Here is a 13,912-nt window from a genome sequence, read left to right as displayed (position 1 = left end):
CCAGAGCTGGTGACAGACCTGCTGTGAGTGGGAGATTGGGCTAGAGACCTCCAGAGGTCCCTTTTCCCTGATTCAGTGAAACTCTTCATCCAGCCTCCCGATCCCTCTGCGACTGCTTGCAAGTTGCCTTTCCCTGTGAGACACACACATCCTCCATGCAGGGCATGGGTGGGCGATTACTCTTCTTTTGAATGCAATGGCTTTAAAATCCTGCTTGTCTTTAGAGGGTTTTTTTCCGCTTTGCCTGCCTCTCTCTCCAAACAAGGATATGCTTGTGGTTCTAAAGTGGCTGCTGCGATTAGTGCTGTAATCTCCATATCAGCTTTTACATTTCAAACCAGAGAGGGATATTAATTCAATTCTAGTATCTGCTCCTTTCATACCTTTTCCCAAAACAGTGTTTGCTCAGCAAACAAATGAATCAGGAAAAGTCATAACTTTGTTCTCATCTTAAGGGTGATCAAATCTCTGAATTTCTACAAATCCCTTGGTGAATGGAAGTTCCTGCCAGACGGGGCGACCTGAGGAGCTAGACCACTGCACCTGGGAAGAGGAGGAGGGATGGACTGGCTCGAACGCGGCCGGCTCAGTGAAGCCACTGATGCTCCAAGGTTGCATCGGACAGGAACCATGCTGCAATTTTCTCGGGCGAGCCCACATGGCTGTGGGTTTGCTGTTGAGATGAGCACACGTGTGACTTCAGCTACGCTATCTGGAGCCCTCCAATGTTTACAGCTTTAGCGAGATGGACCTTTTTTCTGCTACTATCCATCTAAATACCTTGGTTTGTACAAGTCCAGTTTAGGTGCGCTGCTTTGCACGTGTTTATCTGTTGTTTTTTAAGAACTGTCCTCCTTATTCATTGCAAAACGAAGCCTGCTGGCAAGCGGGAAGCTGCTACAGATGTTTCCATGAGAAGGTTGCAGCTCTTCTTTCTGGTTAAGCTCCACAGACACATATCTAATTACAGCTTTGTGGCCGGCATGAGGTTATAGAAGGAGGAAAGTGCGTGCTGAAAATCAGTTTAAATGATTTGAGGGCAGCGACTTGGTGCTGGGGGGTGCTGCCTTCGCACCGAGGCAGGTTGCAAAATGCTGGCGGCACGCACAGGTACTGTGGGGAATAAAAATGCCGAGGAAGCCCTGAAGCTGAGGAAGCAGTCGGTGCTTTCCCTGGGGAGCAGAGAGAAAACCCTGAAGAGCTCCTCGGAAAGCGGGAAGGAGGGCCGAGCCCGGGCCGGCCAGCCGCAGCAGCGTGCCCGGCGGCTGGCTCTGCTGCGGGAGCTGGAGATGAACTGGTACCTGCGGGTCTGCGAGCTCTCCCACGAGTACACCATCGCCTACACCACCGGGATGCCCCACAGGTACGTGGCTGTTCGGACAGTAGCAATTTGCACTCCAGGAAATGATGCTGGTGGTGGCGATGATGATGATGATGATAATAATAATAATAATAGAAAGCTTTTGGCTTTATGAGTCTGACTTCTCTGATTATTCGGGTTGTTCTTTTTTTCCTGCACCGCAATGGATGTGGGTTACAGAGCTGAAAATTCTGCAAACTTGTTTCTTAGTTTCCCTAACTTCTTCAGCACAAACTGCAAGTTATTATTCAGCCTTATTTCTCACAAGCTGTTTTGTCCAAGTGACTGTAGTTTCATTAGAATTTAGTTGAAAGGTTGCTGCTGTTGTGCAGGGACTGGGTGGGTGACAGGTGAAAATGGCAGGAAAGCCTTTGCTGGGTGCCGCTGGCCCTGGGTCCCCGTCTCCCCCTTCCCTCCCCGGCCCCAGGCAGCGGCTGCGGCAAACAAGCTGCTCGGGAGGGGAAACCTGCAGCTGCTGAATTTCTAATTCCATCAATCTTAAATGTCGTGGCTTCCAGAATCTGATCTTGCTCCTTTAAAAATATATAAAGGGATCTTGGTATTAGTGGAAATTAGACGTGCGACTCTCTAATCTCCTGTGCTGAGTATGACCCTTAATGAAATAGGAACCTAAATATGAATTGCCTGACATTGCTGTCTCAGTCCTGGTGTCCCCGAACAGCAGCATCATGGGGACAGGGCGACTTTCGGGGACTGGCACAGGGAGGCTGTACATTTAATTTACTTCGAGGGACAGGGCTGCTTCCAAAGGGTTTTCAGTGTTTTGCCCAGCTCTACACAACTGCATCAGGAACAGTGGGGATTTCAGCTGAGAAGTCGGGTGAGATCTTCCCTAATCCCAGACACAAACTGAAGTTTTGCAGATACGCTGGGATTGGAAATTAATAAAAATGTCATTAGAATAAAAAATAGAAACAGGATAAGTGAAAGGAAAACAAGGTAAAACTATGAGAGATGGAGCAAGTAGCTAAGTGCAGAAATGTCTGACAAGCGCAATGAAGGGAATACGAGCGGGGCTGTAGACTGACTGAGCAATTTCTTGGGCACAGTGCTCATCAGCCACACCAGCCCGTTGGTTAGGCACCTGTGGTCTTAAATGGTGCGATAAAGCAAAGCTCTGGGGAATAACTTTTGGGAAAACTAGGTTTCTAATGATGCTGATCTGTTCAAGCTCTTAAAACTCCAAACCAGTGAAACTCTTATGTCTAAAAAATTCAGAAGAGCTTGTGGAAATATTTCTTTGTCATTGTTTCATCATGCATTATAGGTGAGCAGAGAGCTGGATCTGACAGGAGGTAAAACAAATGGGGGATTTATTTCAGGAGCCAGGGATGAGAGTGAATAAAGGGAGAAGTCAGGAGTTCCAGCTGGATGAACCATGCTCAGATGAAGCACGTTGCTGCCGAGCTGTCCACGCCTGCTGCAAGGCAGCTACAGGAGAGATCACAGCTACAGCCTTCGGTGTTACGCTGCTGGGAGGAAAAAAGTATGGTTCCTATGAGGCAGGCATGGCTGCAGTCACAGGGCACGCTTCCCTCCACTGAGTGTACTTGTGTTGCAAAGAGTAGAGCTTGAAAGCACCGCCTGCACCCCACCGTCGATGGTTCGACTCGGTCAGCACCACGAGAACAGGATTCCCCATCTTCGGGCAGCAGTGTGTCACGGTACCACGGGGCTGGGGCAGCCCTGGGGCGGCAGGGCAGGACCCCTCCGCTGCCCCAGCCTGGGAGATTGGGGACATTAAGGTCCATTAGGACCCTCAGGGCCCTGACACAACAGTTGCAGAGAAAGAATAACCGTGTAATCCAAATGTCCGTGCCAAACTCCCCTCTGTGACATTGAATTATAATCTTTTAAAATATGTTCTGGGTTTGGGATCAGTCTTTGTTTATCTGCTTTGAAAGACTTAAGGATTAGTTAAGTTCATGATACATCCATCACTTGATTATTTAACTTATTTTTCTGATGTATTTGAGATTGAAATGGCAGTCAGAAAATGGGTTGAGTTTTTAAAATAGAAGAACCTCAGAAATGTCTCCATGGTGTGTATCATACATCGTCATGATTTGTTCGCTGTGAGCTGCTGTTGGCCAGAAAAGGTTACTGCTGTGCTCCTGGATGTTATCTTGATTGGAGGGTGCTGGATGCCCTCGTGCACTGGCTTTGGTGATGCCATGAAACCTGTGCTTTTTCTCCCATCACCCCTCAGGGATGAAGACCCTGGGAACCAGACGCTTTTTCTTTGCTATTTAGCACTGGTGAAATAACTATTTGTTGGTTTGGTATGTTTATTTTTAGGCATAGTGCTCAGACATGTACCTGTGTCCTCGCCTGTTGCCCCGTGCCGAGAAGCACCCGGTTCTGTGGAGCTGGAGGTTTTGTAGCAGCTGGTGGCATCTCAGAGGCTTTGCTGGCTCTCCTCCTGCAGCCCCTCTCCATCCATGCGCATGCTCCTGAAAGCTGGTGCTCCTTCCCTGCCCCGGCTCCGATGTAGTTCATTCCTTTCTCAAGTACTTCCCCTTGTCTGTTTGCTTCTAGGTTGTTTTTTCTTGGTGTTTGACTGCTCCGTAGCCTTTGTTTTCTAATTAATTGTTGAAGCCCCAGGAGGCTGCAGATACTGAGGAAGTTTACAGACTGGGTAACCTGAGCTGTGAGAGTTTACAATGGACGATGAGAAAACAAAATGTTTTAACGACTTGCATAAGAGATGCTTGCAGCATTCATCTGTCCAGGCCAAGGCCTGAAATAAACTCTGTGAGAATATTTGTTTTACATTTATTGGCCTTGGATTGAATCCCAATCAAATATTTCTCATTATCTAAATATAAGACCTGGGAAACGGGGGTGGTGCTCTATTCCCACTGGCAGTCCTTATCCCTTGGAGCACTTGACCATTATAGGTTTCAGCAGATGAACAAGATTGCTGATCTTGGCCAGAATCCACCCTGGGCATCAATTAAAATGAGCCAGTTGCAATAATATAAAGAATGGCTGGGAAAAAAATACTGCTCCATAGTCCTGTGGTCCTCTGGGGCAACACAACCCAGCTCATACTGTCTTGTACTGCTGGGAGGGTGATGGCACTGGGCTCTCCTCTCAGCAGACTGTAGGGTAGAAGCTCCTGAAGACCCCACACTCCAGCATCTGCTGGGCATTGAGGGTCTCTCTTTGCAGCTCCGCATATGGACCATGCATTTGTACAAGCCCGCCTGTGCGGATATCCCACCCCACAAGCCAAGCCTGCAGAAACCGAGCGAAGCACTCCTGAAAGGTAAAAAGCAAAGTGTGGTTCCCAGAGCCTGCCCTCCCGCCACGGGCTGGCCGGGCAAGCTGAGCCGAGCCGCTGAGCTGAAGCAGCTGGAGAAGTTCCTGCACCTGCATGGGCTGTCGCTGCAAGAGACCGTCCGAGCTGAGACGGGAATGAAGTACAGGTACTTCTGCGTGTCCCTTGCTGTGGCACTTGGTGGCTGTCTGTTCAGTGGCAAACAGCTAAAACTACGGAAAACGTGACTGAGCAACCTGTGCACACCTTCAGGCAGGCTTACAGAATCTGAAGACGTTGTCTGCTTTAGTAGCTTTTCTTCTCGAAGTTTTCTGAGCGCCATAAGAATTAGCACGACTTTGAGCAAAGCTAAATGCATGAGATCTATTCTCTTAAAACTTTGAATTTGATGTTTCTCTTCCAACATTAGTTGTTTGTGTCCATCTACTGAACTGCCTCTTTCAAATTGGGGTAAAAGTATTTACTCTTTCCGATGTTTTAATGAAAATTCGTTTATTTATGTGCATTAAAAGGATAATGGCTGAACAGCAAAACAGAAAACATGGAGAATAGACGTGTTCTGACTGTGGCTGGTGCTTCGAAGTGATGTCTGTCCCTGCTCTGCCCTAAAACTGGAGCAAATGGACTGAAAGCCTGAGAACCAGAGTCTGGCTGGGTTCAGGCTGGGAAGTACATGTCTTGTGTGTTAGAAAGAGCGTGCAAGGGAGAGGACCTCATCCATGCAGGGAGCTGGGACAGCCTGGGGAAAGAGGATGTAGGCTGGGGGATGATGGGTGAAGAAGACATCGGCATGCTTAGTTTATCAGTTGTCGTTTTGTTTTGTTTCAAAAGAGATTAATTTTAAAAGAATGACTTCCCATATTGAAAGTAGATACATTCTCTGTGCTTCTAATAAAAGAAATTTTTCTTCAAAATGTTTGCTTTCCCAAGAGATTGACTTTTGCCCGTGGCCAGTCTGAGCTTAAAATTGAAATAAGAAAACACATTTACTCTTTTTATGGAAACAGCACCGTTGTGTCACAGCTTTAGCTGCTGGCCAGGGAAATTTGTTGTTGTTTGGAGACACTGTCCAGGGAGGACCGAGTGTGTAAGAGAAGTGCTTTGGAGCCAGCATCAGAAGAAACGGCAAAGGGCTTTGTACCTCTGTCCTGCCGGTGCCGGCTGGGAATCCCTGGAGCAAGTTGGGGTTACACAGCCTTGAGAGCTGGTGTAAGTAAGCAGAGAACTGAGCCCACAGTGTTCGAGTGATGAAAAGGGAAAATGTCCAAAGGCAATGGAACGGCATCGCAGGGATGCCATGCTCCGAGCAGAGCTGTGATAGAAGTAATCCCTGGTGTCATTCTGGGTTAGCAGGAGCGATGCTGTCCCCGAGCGAGATACTCTGATTAACTGGGGTTTTTTTGGATCTGGAAGCTTGCCTCCCTTCTAATGAGAAATTATTTTGCTCCTCTTCTGATGATCCTAATCGCATGTGGCAGTTGCGTTTGAAACGGTTGGTGTTAGTACACACATGAAAATCCCCATTTATCTTATTTCTCTGCTAATTCTGCACTTTCTATGGTGTTGATCCACTCCAGACATAGTTTAACACTTACTGTGCCCTTGCTGAGAAGCACAAGTAATGTCGTAGTCACACAGTGTTCCCATAAAGCAGTTATGTTCTGGTGTCTAATGTTTCCTCCACCCAAGATTATCCTGCAGACCGCCCTTGTGTACACACATCTCCCTGATCCTGAACCTGGCTGCTACTGCGTCAAAAATACCTTGGTCAAAACTCAACAGCAATGTTCATCTCTGCTTGCTGCTGCACAGAAAATGTGCCCAGCCTGGAGGAGAAAACCTGCAAAGAGGCTGGGGAGAAAACTTCCGTGGGGATGGATACCCGATGCCCAGATGCACTGGAGACTGAGTTTTTAAGTCACAGAGAAACATAATTAATGAGATATTCTGCGACTGTTGTGTGCTCCGGGGGTAGTTGGTGTTGGCCTTGAGGCTGTACCCAGTGCTGAGGGCTGTGGTTGCAAGCTCAGCTCCAGCACGGGCTCTGTGCAAATCACTTCATACACCTCTGTGTTTCTCGGCTTGTAAGATGGAGTGGTCTTCATTTATCACAGCCTTTCATCATGGTAAAATAAAGCATGTGCTTAATTTCTGTTGAAGCTGATGGATTCAAGCATATGCTTAATTTTAAGTATGTGCATTTTTCATAGTTGACAGAAACAGCTATAACATACTGCGTTTCACATATATCATACCCAGAAGAAAGAAGATGTCTCTGGGAGAGGGGGCTGTGCAGAGGGCTCTACTGCAGGGCATGGGGGATTTTCCAGCAGTCATCACTTGCTGCTTTCTGTAGATTTTTGCTCTTCTAGCTTTAGAAGTACAGAGCTTGAATGTCGTCTTTTCCAGCATGGCTTGTTTTGCCTTCCAGGCATTTCTTCAAATATCCATAGGTCTAGTCTAAAGAGAGCACAATAAAAAACTTTTTTTTATTAAGAGCTATTTAATTATGTGTGGGAAGTAATAAATTGTTAACAAGAAACACTTACTAAATACACATAAGCTGTATTATTTATAGGATGATTAGTTCTTTTTCCTTTCATTGCTTTAGCAAATACATCTTAGTTCAGCCTATTACTGAATAACTGAAAGTGCAGCAGTGCATGAGCTTGGTTTGTTTCTGACGACAATAGTATTTCTCTCAGATGAAATGCCATTTGCAAAGCCAATTTGGTGTCTTCTTATCCAACAGCGTTCATTGCACGGCTTCCTTCCATACACTCTTTGCTGGGGTCTGAGTTCTTAAAGACCAAACTATGTGGGCTGGGTCTGTCCTCATGGCTAGGCAGCAGTGACTGTAAAACTTCTCAATATTCTGCTCATGCATGGCAAAAATAGCATCTCTGTGCTTGGGCAGCTGCAGTTCGAGAGCCCGAAGGTGAAATGTTATACGTCTGCAAAAGCACCCAGGCAACTTTTGCAAAATATGCTGTTGGCAAATGTTGTAGGTGGAAAGTATTTATGGAGGTCAGGGACTCCGGAGGTGCTGCTGGATTAACCCACACAGCAGCCTTCTGAGCTGGGGGTAGAGTTTTCTATTCATATTGTATCCGTTTTATATTTAGTTGAGGTTTTGCTCAGGGAGGGTAAATTCTTCCCACCGCACACAGGCCCCTGGCAAACTTGCTTTATTTGGAGCGAGCCCCCCTGAGGCTGTCCTTCAGGAGTTCCAGCAGCCTGAGAAAGCGCTGGGATGCTCTACCCAGTTTATGTTGCTTTTGTTGGTTAAGCTAATTAAAAAGTTGAAATTTAGGATTGTCATGCTCTTGTGCAAAGACTGGCCAGCAAGTAGCCCTTTGCAGCATGGGCTGCTTTTCCTTTTCTTTTCTGATTGCAACGGGAAATACCACCATTGCAGAGCGAGCGCTCAGCCGGTGCAGCAAGGAGTTGGGCATGGTGACTGTGGGGAGGAGAGGGCACCTGCACATCGTCAGAGACAAACTGGTGGTGAAACCCACCCTCACTCAGCTTTTTCTTTTTCCCCAAATCGCTTGCAGTATCATTTGATGTGTGAGGAGGAGAAGGTGGCTTGTGCTGGTGCATGGCAGGCAGAGGTGCTGGCAATAAAAATATTGCCATGACCAGATAGCTGATATCTCTTAATTCTGAAAAATGAAAATACTTATGGTGGCTAAATACAGCAAGAGGAAATACCAGAGAGCTCTAGGGACAAACTGATGGCAAAAGGGCTGTAATTTGTATGTCTAATTTGATGTCTGTCTTAGTGTTACAAGTCTGTGTCAGGAAAAGCAATAAGGGAGTGAAATACGCAGTCTGCAGCGCCAGAATGAATGGTAGTTTTCAACTACATTGTTATTTACTTTTTAAGTATTTCTAGAGATCAAACATGCTGAACTTACTAGAAAGGCTCTCCAGTTTGGTAACCTCACGGAGGCTATTATGGCACTTGGGTAAGAGGTTCAAATCCTGAAATACCAAAAGGTGGGTACCAGGATTTTCTGGTGACCACTGAAGGCACTGAGCAGCATGGGCCAAAAGATAAAATACTCCTGCAGAAAAACTATTGCTGAAAAGTCCTCCCCATCCCTGAGTTACGTCAGCTTATGGTAGACACAAAGGCAAACACTGTGTCAGAAAATGTAGCGTGCTTAACAGTAAAATACTGGGGTTTTTTATAAATTTCTGGGAGCTGACATTTCAAATCCTGCAGTCAATGCTGGCCATCGCATTTCGAACGGCTATAGTAAGCTGGGCTACAGAAAGCAGAGGGCTCTGAGTGATGGGATTGTCCCTGCGCTGCGTGATTAAACAAGCTTTTAGCTTAGGAAAAAGATGATTGACAGGGATTACAGCAGATGTGTTTAAAATCAGGAACAGCCTGTAGCAAGTAACTCACTGTCTCCCATCACGCAGAAACCGGGGGGAATGCAAATGAAATTTCTGAACAACAGGTTTAAAACATGGGAAACACTTTCCCTGCATCTTGCAATGAAACTGGGGGGCTCGCTGTCATGGGATGTTTTGGATGCTGAAAGTATGAGCTTGTTCAAAGGTATCAGGCAAGGCCATCAAAGGCTGTTAAATACAAAGGTGTGGATTTAACCTCTAGCACAGCAGGTTTTTCAATGGCAGATGGCAGAAAGCCAAGATGATACATCGGGAACGGCATTACTGTATTTTTGTTCAGTTCCTTATAATCTTTTCTCAGCACCTGCTCCTGGGCATTGCCTGGGTTGTGTGGCTGATCCGCAGGGATGCTTTGCTCTGCATCGGTACGACTGTGCTTACGCTGTGCAGTAGGAGACGGGTCAATGTGCAGGGGGTGAGCAGGCAGATCGCACCCTTCAGTCCTTGTCCATTCTTCTGGGGTCGTGTTTATAGCCCCACAGGGCTACTACAGAGAGGGGAATTTGGGAATGACCACCTTGTCATAACTGCTTTTTCAGGGTCCCTTGGTCAGGCTCATTTCGTGCATCAAAGCTTTAAAATATCTAATCTTTAGATGGCAAAATATATGAGAGCACTCGATGTGGTCCTATAATCCTGTACTGTAATCCTGTCCTAATCTGCTCAGTTCAGAGCACAGTTGCGTTATATTTATTGGGATATAGCTTACAGCTTTAATGTTTTCCCTATTTCCTGTGCAGATTGATCTACAGAGCCGCATCCAGCTATGTCCTTGTTTTAACAGCCAGCATAATTTTTCATAAGTTGTTTTTTTTTTTTTTTTTTAGTCTGCTCATACTATAGTGCCTGCTATGTAGTGCAATGGTCATGGCAGATATTCCTATGTCTATCCTTTTTCCAAATTATTTCAGTTTCCACTTGCTCCTTGGTTTTTGTGTTATTTTTCTAGGGTTCTTGCCCATACCATGCACTAATGGGGGAGGACGGGATGAAAACAGGGGACGTGTGTGGGTTAGGATGTGAACAGGGTATCCACATGTGTGTATGGTGTTTGTAGCGTGGTATTTCCTCCTTGAAGTAAGAAATCCCATTTTACTCCTTCGGAAGAACGGTACATACAGCCTGTGTGCAGCATGAGCCCCATCTCCTCGGCTGGGTTTCAGCAGGAGGAGCTCTTTAGCTGCTCGTACCATGCTGGCTCCTGATCCTGCTGCTTTCTGCCTTGCTGCCATCGCCAGCGATGAACACGCGTGTGTGCCTGGGCACACGTGTGCACACACACACTTCCTTTTGCAATATAAAGTCCTCAACGAAGCCGTATAAACGCTCAGATCCACCCTGCTGGTACTTCTAGGGTTACTCACACCTTTCCGTAGGAAGCTCCCCATGCCATAGGTGGAAGACAAAGCAAATTTTGTCCTCCTAGTTCACCACTGCAGCAGTAAATCCCAGCTAACCCTTAGCTGTATGCAGAGCAGCAGCTCCTGCCGGTGCCCGGAAGGAATTTGCACGCTTGCTACTGCTTTTCACGCACCTTCTGCTCCTGTCAAACTCCAGCTTGAAAGCCTGCTCTGCCAGATGCCGAATAAATCCCCAGCTCCATGGGAGGGTGCTGCCTGCGGAGCTTGCTCTCCACTCCCTGCCATGGCATCAGCGGTGCAGAGCATATCCAGCATCTCTCCAGGGGGCTGACTTGAAAGTTTGGGATATTTATGGATATATTTATATACAGGTTTGAAGGCTGCAGTCTGTGTGCGTGCCCTGGGATGAAACTCAGTCTGTGGGATCTTGGTTAAAACAGGTTTTTTCTGGGAGTCTTTGGGCTGACTTTGGGATCTGCTGAGACTGGGACCTCGCCGTGCGTTGCACTGATGCAAACTGCTGAACAGTGGATTGAAGGGGGTTGAGTTTAGGAAAATCCCAGCTAAACCTCATCTAGCAGCTGTCAGGTTGCTGCTTTATTTCAAAGCTCCATCCTTTAGGAAAACGATCATAAAACCAGGCTCTGGCAAGCCTTTGAAGAGGTTAGCATCAATGCCAGGCTGAGAGCAGGGCTTTGTATCACAAACCATGGTGTGTGCTCCAGGAATGCTGACTCTGCGCTTGGCATCGCAGATGGCCGCGGTTCAGGTGGAATAAAAATGGATTTTTGTCTTCAATACAAATCCAATACTGATGCAATTGCAATTCTTTTGCTTTGCTTAATTGAAGAAAATAACCAAATGTAATGGCAGCTGCTCTTCCAAGATCTTCCTCCCTCCCTGCAGTTATTCCTCCTGCCCCATGCCTTTCCTCCCACTCCAGGTCTCCCAGTATGAGCAGAAAATGCCTCTTTTCAGCTCCGGCAGCACAGGTCTATGGCCCAGTCTGTGCTTAGAGAATTCCCTTGGTTTTTCTCTTGGTTATTAATCCTAGTTTGTACACTAATGATTATTAACAGCAAATCTTCATTGCATTCAGAATTTGCAGGGCTTGCAAGCTTGGGGTAATGTAGAGAAGAAACTTTCCTGGAAAGGCAATACTTAGTCCAGTCCAGCAGATTCCAAAGGCAAAATATTTAGGATAAAAAGTGCCCTTCTGAGACCTGGGGGTATCGGGAAGAATTTGGCAGAATCAAAGAGTAAGTGTCAGAGGAGGCGAAGCTGCAACATGATTCCAATCAAGCTTAATTTTAACAGAGAGCTGTTGGGCGCAGGGACCCCTCATCCTCAGATTGCAGTTTTCTTCTTTTCCTCAGAATTACTCCAGCATCAGGAAATTGTTCCCAGGTAAGGGAAGCGGATGGAGATTTACGTTATGGTTGATGCCGGCTCCTGGGGCGCTGCTGCAGGGCTGTCCCACGGCACAGCTCCAGCCCGTGGCTGCTTCCCACGACCGACTGCGGTAAATAACACGGGAGTAACAAATCTAACACAGGGCAGAGCTGAAGCGTGTGCCCCGCAGCGGTGCTGGGGTGGGAACTCCTGGGGATTCTGCTCTCGGTACTTCTAGATATACTGTGTAGTGCTGTTTGCTATTAAATACTAGGTGTAACCACAGTATTTCAGGATGCTCCTTCAGTCAGTGGCTCCCCCACCCTCTGGGCAGTCTGTCATGCTGGTGCAAGTACGAATGGCTGACGTGTGCTCTGGGAGGACCAGCATCACCCATGCACACTCAGCAAGTGATGGAGCTCAGCAGGGCAACTCTTTGCACCGGTCTTTGAATCAGAAGTTGCTTTTTTCACAGTCTAAGCAAGCCAACATGATCAATTGAAATGTATTTTTGTTATTCTGTGTTTTTCCCATACTGAGGTGACCACCTTTCTATTTCTGCATCTCCCCACCAGGCAGAGGCCCCCATGGGTGTGCGGGTGGGATTGCAGGCAGCTGGGCTCCCCCCGGCTTTGCTGTCTGCTGCTGCTGCCTGGGGAGGCTGGCTTGAAAGGCAGCTTGTTCCATGGCTAAACTGCCTGCCACAGACCTGCTACTGCCTGATAAGCTTTTTTTTGTTTGTTTTCAGTGTACATTTTCATAGTTGCTTGGCTCCATCCCCATGCCAGAAAGACTCCAGAAAACAACGCAGTGTTTTCCATAATTCCAGTAGCATGGCTACTATTTTTTCCTGGGGCGCTTGTGAAGTACATGGGGGTCCTTAGTGTGTCTAAATAGGCATCTCTCCCTGTTGCGGGGGGAGATGCTTGTCCTGGCTGTCCAGCCTCAGGTAGGTTAAGCAGATCCCCCCGACAGCCCTCGGTTGCCTATCCCAGCTGTGGTGATGAAATGCACATTTTTCACTGCAGAAAAAGATACCCCGTAGATTGCAAGAGTAATTATTCTTTTCTCCTGAGGACCTAATGAGCAGTTATGCATTTGGCAATAAGCAACGATCCTCTTGCAAATCCTTTTGTTAATTAAATGGGCGCCATTCCAGTATGAAAGTGGTTGTTCGATACCATTCGGAATGCGCTTCGAGATCAGGGGCTGCTTGCCTGGCCAGCACTGGCCCTGGGAAGTACAGCGGATCCTTGGCTTGGAAGTGCTTGGAGATCACCTGACAGCGCCTTGCATTTAATTTACTAAAATGACATTACGCTGCTCTGAGGTACATTGTGCTCCTGCCTCGGGTGCAAAAACAGAAGTTTAAAAGCCTTTGCAGAGGGCTCTGGAAATGAAAAGAGCAGTATTTTTCCCTTAGTCCAAAGGGAGCGGAGGGAAAATTAGGGAGCTAAATAGTTCCCGCAGTCCCTGGCTTTCGCCCGGCAGCAGAGTGCTCTGCCTGCACCTCTGAGCAAAGACAAAATGGTCCAAAAGCCTGCTCCAGCAAGACCTCCCGGTGGGAGAAGTCACCCTGTTCAGGTAAAAAGCAGATTCCAGAAGTCCTGAAATTATGATTTTTTTTAACCAGTGATGTAGGCTAGGAACTAAGTCGCGGAGGAAGTGCTGACGCAACGGTTTTTGCTGTATCACGTTCCCTGAAGAGGAGCCTGGCAGTGTGAAAAGGCAACGATAAAATTAATTGGACTGAAGATCAATTCTTAGTAATCTGCTCCATTTCAGCAAATGACATTGTTCTGGGTGATGTGATAATTCTCCTCAATGACTAATTCCAACAGATGCCTCTCATTATTTTGGGAGCACTGATCAATGTGGAGAGTTTTCTCTCTGATCCAGGGAGGGAGGTCTTGTGCCAGTTTTGCTGGATGTAGCTGATGGGATTCTTATCCTGTGCCACTCACTTGAATAATTAGAAATGTTGCTGCAGCTGAAAGAGAGAATCTCATCAATTAATCTCATCAATTAAAATTCTTTTTTTAACAAAATAGTGTTTGGGAAGGTGAT

The 13,912-nt window shown here is 46.9% G+C and overlaps 1 protein-coding gene across 1 annotated transcript in view; it reads left to right on the top strand.

Moving 5' to 3' along the window:
- Positions 1 to 477: 477 nt before the first annotated feature.
- The window catches only part of KCNAB1 (potassium voltage-gated channel subfamily A regulatory beta subunit 1), a 75,395-nt gene continuing 61,960 nt past the window's right edge, over positions 478 to 13,912 (top strand). The window contains exon 1 of the mRNA XM_009463819.2: positions 478 to 1,363. Coding sequence (XP_009462094.1) covers positions 1,092 to 1,363 — 272 coding nt within the window. The 5' untranslated portion in view covers positions 478 to 1,091. The remainder of the gene's footprint in view (positions 1,364 to 13,912) is intronic.

This window comes from Nipponia nippon, unplaced genomic scaffold (assembly GCF_047370975.1).
Source record: "Nipponia nippon isolate SJK-2023a ecotype South Korea unplaced genomic scaffold, ASM4737097v1 scaffold_7, whole genome shotgun sequence".
NCBI classification, from domain to species: domain Eukaryota; kingdom Metazoa; phylum Chordata; class Aves; order Pelecaniformes; family Threskiornithidae; genus Nipponia; species Nipponia nippon.
This window is presented reverse-complemented; position numbering and strand designations above follow the sequence as displayed.